Genomic DNA, 11565 nt, shown 5'->3' with positions numbered 1-11565 from the left:
GTAAAGTTGCAATTGTTGTTCACATTGGAAGGTCTTATCAGGAAGCGATAATATAGTAGCTTGCATAGACAGTTCTTTTGACTTGTCTCTTTGTTCTCTGTTCTTACGTGTGTTCAGCTGCTAATTGCAACCTAACACGTAAGCACTATTAAGCTTGCTGAAGGTTACAAAATGGAGTAACTTATGCTATATTCCAACAATCTTGTAAGAAGGGTTAATATTATTCACAAATGAATTGTATCTGGTTTATAATGTGCCTAGATGTCCTAGATCCAAGGGTGTTCTATGATCCAGTCTCTCATTGCTCCTGCATAACCATTGTTCCTGCACAACTTATTGCTAAAACTTTAGGAAGCATTTCCCAATTCAGGGAATGACATGTCTTTGATTTGTTGGTATATTATTTTGAATACTTTTATATTGATGCAGCTTTAATTCTATTAGTTTATTGGAGAATTGAACTCCAAAAGAAGCAACTTTGCTATGCTCTATAAACTTGGTTGGAGCATAGCTAATATGGTTTATGTCACCATAAAGAATAACACATCTTATTTTATTACAATACACAGCTAATAACGTTATTTGCATCCCCAGCATATCTGTGCATGATTGCTAATAATAATCATGTCATAATATGCAAGTGTCTCACTCCAATTGCAGCAATGAATTCAAAGATACATAGAACATATTTATTTCTGACTTCATAATGCTTGCTATTCATTAAATACTAAATGACTCATCCAGACATCTTAATACAGCATAAAGTGACTGAGAGAACTAATAATTTTTCTCACTTTTTCAAACCACATAAGCATGTTACTGATTTATAATTAATGCAAATTAAAATGGTAAGTTATGTTTTTCACACTGGGGAAAGGCTTGCTATGTTTTATGACTACAACATCTTTGAATAGTCTAGACTCATTTGTTTTGCTTTAATATTTTTAAATACATATTTCTAAGATAGTTTTCTAGGATATGATAAATATTAGTGACAGGACTTTTAAAAAGCTATGTTTTGCAGTGAACCTTCTTGAATTAAAATGAATTTGCATCCCTAGATAATCATTAAAGTGGAGTTGTTTAGATAAATTTGACTTACCGTAGGCCTTGAAAAATGCCAGTGACTGTAAAATATGCTTTCTTTGAACCAAAATACATATAAACAAAAGGCTGACATGCTAGCAATTGCAGAATGAACGTATTGTAGTGAAATTTCTGTGACTTTATAGTGTAATGATTAATTCAGATGTTGATTTGGGGTAATATTACAGCTTTTTAAAGATTTTTTTTAGATTTCAATTATTTAAGACGTTCCTTTTTCTAATAGTTAACAATTTATTAACATATAAAGACTGAAAAACACAACAAAACTGACTGGTTTCCCATTAAGGTTTGAATAATAAGTTATTTTGCATTGAATATTCAAGCAATCTGTACCTTTTAAAATTCAAAGTTACTTCTTTCATTGAAGAGCATAGCCCAAGAGATGCTGGCAGATTCAGTCACTTTCTAATGCAAAAACTACTTGATAAGGGGTTTTTTTTTGGAGCAATTCCCTGATGCATCTAATGTGTCAAAAATAATTAGGTTTTGGCAGATTTACCATTGCAGCACAACCCTTTCCTTGGGTAGGGCCTGGATCATGTTAAGCCTTGTTTGTGTGTGACAGCATTATTATTCTTGTTAGTTACCCACTTCCCCCCATCATTCTGTTGTGTTTGGAAATTTCCCACCTCAACTAGTGTACCTCACCAGTGTTTTTCTTCATTTATTGACAGTTGGTAAAAATATTCATTAATTTAGAGTTAAAAACATGTATCATCATGTCTCACTGAACTGCTGAGCTGAAGTTGATTAATGGCAAAGGCTGGCTGCAGGTTTTCCTCTTGAGAAGCAGCATGCTGGCCCTGCATATTAATGAGAGACTGTGGTTTCTATTAACAAGATAAAAAAGCAGGTCTTCTCTTGCTTCAGGGTAAAGAGGATGGATTTTTTTGTTATTATTTATATAATATTTTTATCAGGTATTTGATTTGAACCTTCAAAGCTTCAACCTACCTCACCTTCTCTAAAACAACAAAAAAGTGCATTTCAGCTAGAGGGGGGAAAAACTTGAGGATATGCACTGATTAATTTCCCATCATTATATTGTCACATTCAGCATAAAAAATAATTAGATAAAATTATGTGTGGGTGCATGCAAAAACACATAAGATTGCATGCTTTAAAACTGTCATTGATAAATTGAAAATAACATTGTTGTATACTAAATTATTAGTCACTGATTTGTTGGTATTCATTTCATCAGAAATGCTGTTTTTCTTTCATATTTTGAAGAACATTAAAAGAAATCAAATAATTATGATGAAGGTATGAATGGACTAGAATGCTGTTGGTGTAGATTAGATTTTTTTTGTACTCACTATCCTTTTCACAGTTTCCTTTAATTATTTTGCTATTTATATTGACAATTACAAATTCTAATGGACTTCTGGCAGTTTAAGTAAAGCATCATATGATAAACAATTCAAACAGGTCCAGGTAACTGATAAGAATTCTATCTTGAAACTCTATCATTATCTTTCAAAGATCTTCAAAACCAGAGCAGGCCAAGAATTTTATGAAGAAATTATATGGATGAATTACCATGATAAGGGAAGTTAGTTACAATTTAGTTGGAATCCTATTTTTTTAATGTTTTCCTTGTGATAGAAGAAAGATAAAATTGCTCATTATCTACTGACAAATATACTAAATAAATAACATTCTGACACACTGTCTTTTCCTTAGACACTCAATCCATGTCAAAGAAGAGCCAGTGACTGCTGAGGATGAAGACTGTCCCATGTCTTTGGTGACAACAGCAAATCACAGTCCAGAATTGGAAGATGATAGAGAAATTGAAGAAGAGCCTTTATCTGAAGATCTGGAATGAACAGAGACTTGGGAAACCTCAAAATGAAGGGACGTAACACTGACCTTCCCAACCACTCCATAACCATGAATATTTGACAGATTTTTACTGTGACTATTTATTAAGCATGGATAAAGGAGAAACAATCCTAAAGGAACTCATTAAGCCAGCCCTTTGGGAATCCAATTACAAGCAGACAAATAGCTTGGGTTTTTTTATTTTTTTCCTTTCTTTTTTAAAGATAAACTGATTTTCTTGAAAAACAAAACTGTTTATATATAATGGCTTGCCCATTCAAAAAATGTGGCTATCAAGGGTTCATTTCATGACTGAATATGAGGATACATGTTCTATAGAAAGCAAATGGGCCTCATATACTGCCAAAAATAGTGTTAGTTTCATCAGTGTGAAAACTCCAGCATACTGTAGTTGTAATAATGTTAGAAACAATTGCTGGTCAAGTTCAACTTGTTGCTATTGTTTTTAATTTGCACAGGAGTAGTATCAGAAATTAGTGTCATTGCTTGTATCTAGCTGAATTTTAAACTACAGAACATTAGTTTTTTTATGTTGGTGCCACCAACTGTAAATGACATAAGTTAGTTCTAACAAACCACAGTAATTAGACTGTTGCAACCATCTAAAATCTTCTAAGCTTCCAGTCTGTGCTGTTAATGTTAAGATGTAAAGTGCAATCCTAAGCTAACATTGTCTGTGCAAGCACCACAGAAACATTTGCATATCTGCATATATCTTACAACTGTACTCTTTACCTCCTTGTGATAAAGCTTTGTCTACCTGCAAACACAGTCAAAGGCTACAGCTGCAAACCAAAGCCTACTCTAACAATGGCCAATAACTCAATGACAGAAGCAGCCATATGCTTTGGTCAGCCTTCTGTAACTTTAATTAGTACAAAGGAATCTTTCCATGAACTACCTGCTGTTTTCTGATGACCTCTGGGATCTTTTCATTTAGCCCTAGACCAAGAAATAAATATGGGGGGGGAAGTCAATTTTGTCACAGTGTAATCTTCTGAGGCCAAAAGTCAACCTCAATGCAGTGAAGATTTGTTTTTATTTTAAAACATAGGTGAAAACGAAGTTTGTGCAGAAGTTAACAATAGAAAGCAACAAACATGGATCACTAACCAAAATGATGTACTTGATGCAAATGCAGATTGTGTATTGTTATGTAAAATATGTTTTTTTAATTATGTTTCCTCTCCATTCAGACTGATTTCCCCTATCCCCACCCCAACCCCATGCCCTGTGATGGAATACATGTTGTTGGAAGAAGTCTTGTATGGTCTTAAACTTCGTTGTGTGCTACTTTTTATAATCTTAAGTTATAAATGACAAAAAAGTAGGAACCAAACATAAAAAAGGTCTAGTAAAGCCAAAAATTAATTTCATATTGATTTAAAGTAACCTAGGTGAGTTTTTACAATGAAAGCAAAGATTATAGCAATTGTAGTCCATGGTATTTATTTTCAGTCAAACCAAAGTTACATAAAATTCTGCCTCTGTTGATACGGGATACTAACACTAACAATACACTCCCTTTGGAAGACTTGCACAGGCCAAATAGTTGGAATGCTGTTTTTCCTCCTCCTCCTCCTCCTCCTCCTCCTCCTCTCCCCCCATCTCTACCTTCTTACAATTCCAAATCCCAAATTACAATGGTACAATAATGGTGTATTTGACACTAGCATAGTCTAATGTTTGCTTATATCCTAGAAACGTTACATGTTGCTTTTCATGTGCTGTGCCAAGTCTTGATAATACTTCCCCCTCCCCCAACCAAGGGACCTCATAACCTGTTTATGGTTATTGCTTTACAAACAGTTTTTTTTCCACAGAAGGTGGCTGCTAGAGCTTAACATAAGTCCCAGTTCCATGTGATGGGCCTGGGTCTTGCAAACTAAGCTCATTGTATTCTTTGCTGAAATCAGCAAATAGACTTAAAGAGAAACACAGTCATCTATCACGCCAAATAAAAGGACAAAATGGCTTTCGAAAGGGTTTTTCCCACTTACCCAAAAGGCTTTTTGAAAGCTTCTACCTCTGCAAAAGAAAAAAACAAAAAGAAATTAGAACAATTATGGCAGATCGCATGAATTGTGAGATCATCACGGTAACTGCTATTTTTCATTACATTTGTCTTTGGGTCATGATAACAAAAGGTTTTGAAGTAGTGACATCAAAAGAAAGCTATAACATGTGAATGAGGGTTTTCCCCAAGTCATCTGGGATCCCTGATATGTGGATGACTGAAAGGAACTGATGTTTCTTTCAAATGCATGTTCAAAGACTTTGATGGACTGGAAGTTACAGTGATAATTGGACCATCAAGAAGGTGGCCTAAGACTACAATGCTAAAGTATGCATACCTCAGTTACAAACCTTTTTGAAAGGAAGTCTCAGCCACAGAATGCATATACCTGTAGAGTTTTGCATGGGTTTTATATAAATACAGTTTAAAGAAAAAAATAGCTGCTTGCACATTATACCAGAAAAACCTCCAAAACTGCAATTGCTTTGAAAAATAGACTTTAGGTTTTTTGGAGTTTTCTGAGATGCTTGGTCTGTATTTTGATAATTGTGCATATTATGTAAAAATGTTGGTGGACCCATAAATGACCAGACTTTTTCTAAGAAAAATGTTGCTTTAATGCATTTCATGAATTTTTACTCTGATATCATTGCTTGCTAGTAATAGCGAACCTGCTTTTCTGCATCTGCTTTGCGTAGCTATTGTAAGGCTTTGAACTAATGTATGTATTTATTGCTTGAACTTCTGTGCATACCTTATAAAGCATAATGTCTGACAATTTAAATGGCTCATGTATTCTTGCTTCTAACATAAGCTGATAATGGGGACTATGATCTTTTGTATACAGCAGATTTTAACTGTAGCAAGACATCTGTTTATGTATTGGTGGAATATACCTGTTTTATTTATCTTTTTTGAGGTAAACTAATTTTTGATACTTTTCATTACTGTATATTGTGTTCATATCTTGAATTCTCTGACGTTAGAAGTCATGGTTGAGAATTGTAACAGCTGTTGTTCATTCTGTATTCATGGCTCTCACTGCTAAATAAAATAAAGGACCAAACCTAGGATTTGAAAGAAAACTGTCTACCTCTAACACCAGGGAGTTATCAGACTTTGTTTTACATAGTTTTAGTCTACAAAGACATATTGCATAAACCTAATGGACTTAAAGCTTATATTCTATATGGCTGAATTCATGACACAGTTGTATTGTTTCAAAATCAATTAAAATGTCATTTGAATATTACAACTATTAGGTACTGCTAACTGGGTTTTCTTTTGATAACGCTATGTTTACAGCTCTTTAATTTTAGAAAATATGGTTTGGGATTTTTTCCTTTTGTTTTCCTTTTGTTTTTCTTTTTTTTCTTTCTTTTCTTTTTTCTTTTTTGCAATGAAGGAATTAATGCCCAGCCAGCTAGGAGTACAGCAAATGATCTTTATTCTGGGGGGAAAAAGAGATGAAGGATTTGAGTGCCCTAGTTCCAACCAATTTCAAGGTTCCATGGTTTGTTTCTCTCAGATTCCTCAAATTGGACATTCACTTTTGGAGATTCTCCTTCAGGATTTAGATAAAACATTCCAATCCTGGGGTACATTTTTTTAAAGACTAGTGTAATTGCTGCTTATAAAGCACTTACTAACACTTGCTATTTCAAGAGTGCATTTATGGATAGAATGGGTTTTGTCCATAAATCAGGCATATTTAACAAAGAAGATGTAAATTTTACTATAGCATTAATGTATAGTGTTTTCACTGCTGCTGGATGTAAAAAATGTAAATGAAGCCATTTCATTCACTTGCTTAAGTTTCTGGTGTATAAATAAAAAAGTCTTAATTCTTTTTGACCCATTTATAGCCCACAAGGTTTTAATTCTTTTCTCAGAAGTCATGTTTCCACCTTACAAGTTCGGTTCCTATATGTTTATGTAGGAATCATATAATCTTTGGCAGCGTGTTATGACGATGCTTGGAGGTGCCCCAAGGGCTGTAAAAGGAAGATTAAAGGACAGGTTGACAGAACCTATCACCTGCTTTATTAAATACTACATGAAGGTGTTCAAACACACATTTATTTATGCTTAACTACCTATGTTTATAATGAACACATGTTCTAGTCTGAATTGTCTAACCACAAAAGAATAGAGTTGTGCATAAGATCAAAATTTTATCCAGCATTCTATTATTTCAGAATGTGGAAAATCATTAAGTAGAAATGGGGACAATAGTATTAGGTGTTCTAAAAGTTATTTTAATTAATTTGATAGTTTCATACTCCATGATTTGTCAAATCAAGTTCATGTGCAAGTGAAGCATGTCCTTTCAAGTCCTAAATTTCTCATTTGATTAATTGGCATTTTGTTCTATGAAAAGACATAGGGAAAAAAAATCACCCTATCCCCTTACTGCTCATTATGTGTATTATACATACTTACACATTTTTCTTATCCCGTCTTGTAAATTCTTATCCATATTTTTCCTAAGCACCAACATATCTTTAATAAAAAGTTAATTTACCAGTCTCTTATCATGTTCTTGCTATCTTGTTAATTCTCCAATGCTGCATCTTCATTCATAGTGTGATGACCAAAATTATACAAAATGAGTATATTAAAGGCACTATGACACTGAAAAGTTTATTAATTTGTTACTAAGTCCCAACATAAAATTTCCTTCTCAGTTGCTCTACCATGTAAAATAAAAAAATATTCATTGCATGCAGTAATAATGAATATGAAGTGCTTTCTCTGTGTCAATGTTCAACTGTCTGGTATTTTTCCATACTATCAAGAATGCTGAGATCATAATGTTTAACATATTACCATATATGGGATCCAGGGGGGGTCAGGAAATGCATACGTTGTATGACCTATATATGTGCACTCCGAACACTCCTCGGGGTTCAGATCTTTTGCTCTGTGTAGCCCCTGAACCTGCGCATATNATATGCGCAGGTTCAGGGGCTACACAGAGCAAAAGATCTGAACCCCGAGGAGTGTTCGGAGTGCACATATATAGGTCATACAACGTATGCATTTCCTGACCCCCCCTGGATCCCATATATGGTAATATGTTAAACATTATGATCTCAGCATTCTTGATAGTATGGAAAAATACCAGACAGTTGAACATTGACACAGAGATAAAAATAGTGAATTGGCTACTTAAGCAAAACAAAAACAGGATATGGCTGAATTATGGCTGACACAGTCAAGGACAGTGGGAGAGAGCATTATCTCTAGACTCAGCAATTTCTGGAATGCCTTTTGACCTACCACCTCACCATCACAGCAGATCGCCCAGGCGGCCCTGCAGTACCATGGCAGCCACACCCTCCACCCTCGCCCTACAGCATCATCTGCATGCCACGGGGCACGAGGGTGGAGTCTTGTCCCTGCTGCCTGGATGACATGTCCTTGGCTGCGCTGCTCTGCGCGGGCCGTGCCCAGGGGCGACTCTTCCAGGGGGGCTGCTGGTGAGGGGGCCACAGGGTGAGGTGGGGCTGGGGCAACCGTGCGTGTGCCCACAGAGAGGTCTCTGAGCACCGCCTCTGGCACGCGTGCCATAGGTTTGCCACCACTGCCCTATACCATTTCGGACAAATGGCTGTCCAATCTCTTCTTAAAAACTTCCAGTGTTGGAGCATTCCTCGCTTCTGGAGACAGGTTGTTCCACTGGTTAATTGTTCTAACTGTCAGGAAGTTTCTCCTTAGTTCTAGGTTGCTTCTCTCCTTGATTAGTTTCCATCCATTGCTTCTTGTCCTGCCTTCAGGCGCTTTGGAAAATAGCTTGACTCCCTCTTCTTTGTGGCCGCGCCTGAGAAAGTGGAACACTGCTATCATGTCCCCCCTCGTCCTTCTCTTCGTTAAACTAGACATACCCAATTCCAGCAGCTGTTCCTTATATGCTTTAGCCTCCAGTCCCCTAATCATCTTTGTTGCTCTTCTCTGTACTCTTTCTAGAGTCTCAACATCTTTTTTACATCACGGTGACCAAAACTGGATGCAGTATTCCAAGAGTGGCCTTACCAAGGCATTGTAAAGTGGCATTAACACTTTACATGATCTTGATTCTATCCCTCTGTTGATGCAGCCTAACACTGTGTTGGCCTTTTTGGCAGCTGCAGCACACTGCTGGCTCATATTTAAGTGATTGTCCACTAGGACTCTGAGGTCCCTCTCACAGTTACTACTATTGAGCAAGGTACCCCTTATACTGTACCTGCACATTTGGTTTTTCTTGCCTAAATGTAGAACCTTGCTTTTTTCACCATTGAATTTCATTTTGTTAGATAGTGCCCAGTGTTCAAGTCTATCCAGACCCTTCTGTATCTTAAGCCTGTCTTCTGGAGTGTTGGCTATTCCTGCCAGCTTGGTGTCGTCTGCAAATTTGATGATTTCCCCATCTATCCCCTCATCCAAATCGTTGATGAAGATGTTGAAGAGCACTGGGTCCATGTAGATGCGGTTCCATTGAGATGAAACTCAGAAATTGGATATAATGGACCTGCATTCCCAGGGAGAGCCTATAACCTGCACCCGTTCCCCAAAGGAAGACGGGTGTTGGTAATAGGTGATTCTATTTTCAAAGGAACAGAACCATCATCTGCAGACCAGACAAACAACCTAGGGAGGTATGTCATCTCCCTGGAACAAAAATCAGAGATGTGGCCAAGAATCTAACCAAAATAATTAGATTACTACCCTTTCCTCCTCCTATACATTGGGACAAATGACACAATAAAGAACCTGAGTACAATATTGAGAGATTATAAGCAACTAGGCAATAAAGAAGCTAGGAGCATAAATAGTGTTCTCATCAATACTCCCAATGAAAGGCCAACACCCATTGAGGGAAAAAGGAATTCTAGAAATAAACCACTGGCTAAAGGGTTGGTGTCACCCAGAAAACTTTGGTTTCCTGGACCATGGACTGCATTTCTTACGTGAAGGACTCTTTGCAAGGGATGGGTTGCACCTCACAAAAACAGGAAAAATGTACTCAGAAAAAGACTGGCCCATCAGAAGGGCTTTAAACTAAAATTGAGGGGGAAAGGTGACCAATCTTTAAAATATCTAGAACGCAAAAAGAGTCATAAATCCCAAGAAAACAACTCAAACAATGGGGCAGGGAATGATGAGAAAAAAATCCTCAAACAACAATCAGGAGATGCAGGAAACATACCCACGGACAGGCATAAAAGTTGGAAATGCTTATATGAGCTTGGGGAAACAAACAGTAAATTAGAAGCAATAGTACACGAGGACAGATATGACATAGTTGGCATTACAGAAACCTTGTAGGAGGAAAGCCATGACTGGAATGTACTGATGGATGGATACAAATTGTTCAAAAGAAACAGATCTAAAAAAAGAGGAGGGGGAGTTGCACTTTATGTAAGCGAACATTACATATCTACAGAAATGCACATGATCAAAGATAAAAACCCTCCAGAATATATATGGATCAATATAAAAGTGAAAAAGGTGACATTGGTGTATATTATAGGCCACCCAACCAATCAGAAGAAATAGATGAACTCTTTACCAAGCAGTTAATAAATGTATGTAGGAAGTATACCACAGTAGTAATGGGAGACTTCAACTATTCAGATATCAACTGGGAGACAAACTCTGCAGCGAGTGGGAGATCTAACAGATTTCTAACCAAGCTAGCTGACAACTTTCTCATCCAAAAGATGGAGGAAGGAACTGGAAGTTAAGCTATACTGGACATAATTCTTGCTAATAGAGACAATGTGATAGAGAAAATTTAACGAAAATTAAAGTAAGCAAGAAAATGGTAAGAGAACACCTATCCGACCTTGATGAATATAAATCACCAGGACCCGACAGATTACATCCCAGAATTCTGAAGGAGCTGGCAGATGTTATCTCAGAACCATTGCACCATATTTTTCAAAAATTCTGGAGCACCGGGGAAGTACCTGAAGATTGGAAAAGGGCTGATGTGGTTCCCATCTTCAAGAAAGGGGAAAAAGCAGACCCAGGAAACTATGACCAATCAGTCTAACATCAATACCTGGGAAGATCCTGGAAAAGATGATCAAAAACAGATCTGCGAACAACTAGAAGCAAACAAAGTTATAATTCATAGCCAGCATGGTTTTGTTAAAAACAGATCATGCCAAACCAATCTTATTTCATTCCTTGATAAAGTGACTAAATTAGTAGACCAGTGAAACACTGTGGACATAGTATACTTAGATTTCAGTAAGGCACTTGCCAAAGTAGATCACAACCTGCTGCTTAGTAAGCTAGAAAAATGTGGGATAGGCAACATCTTTGCCTTGAAATTCTTTTAATTGGTTTCATTTATCGGAACCATGACTTTAACACTTAAATGGAAGCATAGTCTTAATATTTGTAAACAGATTTTTAATTGTCTACTGAAACATGGTTTGCCTAAAATCTAAAAGTGAGATCAATGCATGCAACATAGAAGTGAATAATAGTTTTCCACAGAAGTATATATCCTTTATATGTGCTATGTGGGCTGAACTCATTTTTTGGTATCTTGTTTTTAAATAAACACATGGTTTTCATGGGATGACACACTTCTGGAA

General features: G+C 36.4%; 1 protein-coding gene across 1 annotated transcript in view; it reads left to right on the top strand.

Moving 5' to 3' along the window:
- The window catches only part of FOXP2 (forkhead box P2), a 278095-nt gene extending 275157 nt beyond the window's left edge, over nt 1-2938 (top strand). The window contains exon 18 of the mRNA XM_015817103.1: nt 2794-2938. Within this exon, the coding sequence (XP_015672589.1) occupies nt 2794-2938 (145 nt within the window). The remainder of the gene's footprint in view (nt 1-2793) is intronic.
- The last annotated feature ends 8627 nt before the right edge of the window (nt 2939-11565 follow it).

The sequence above is a fragment of the Protobothrops mucrosquamatus genome, unplaced genomic scaffold (genome assembly GCF_001527695.2).
Source record: "Protobothrops mucrosquamatus isolate PMUCROS unplaced genomic scaffold, P.Mucros_1.0 scaffold551, whole genome shotgun sequence".
NCBI lineage: Eukaryota > Metazoa > Chordata > Lepidosauria > Squamata > Viperidae > Protobothrops > Protobothrops mucrosquamatus.
This window is presented reverse-complemented; position numbering and strand designations above follow the sequence as displayed.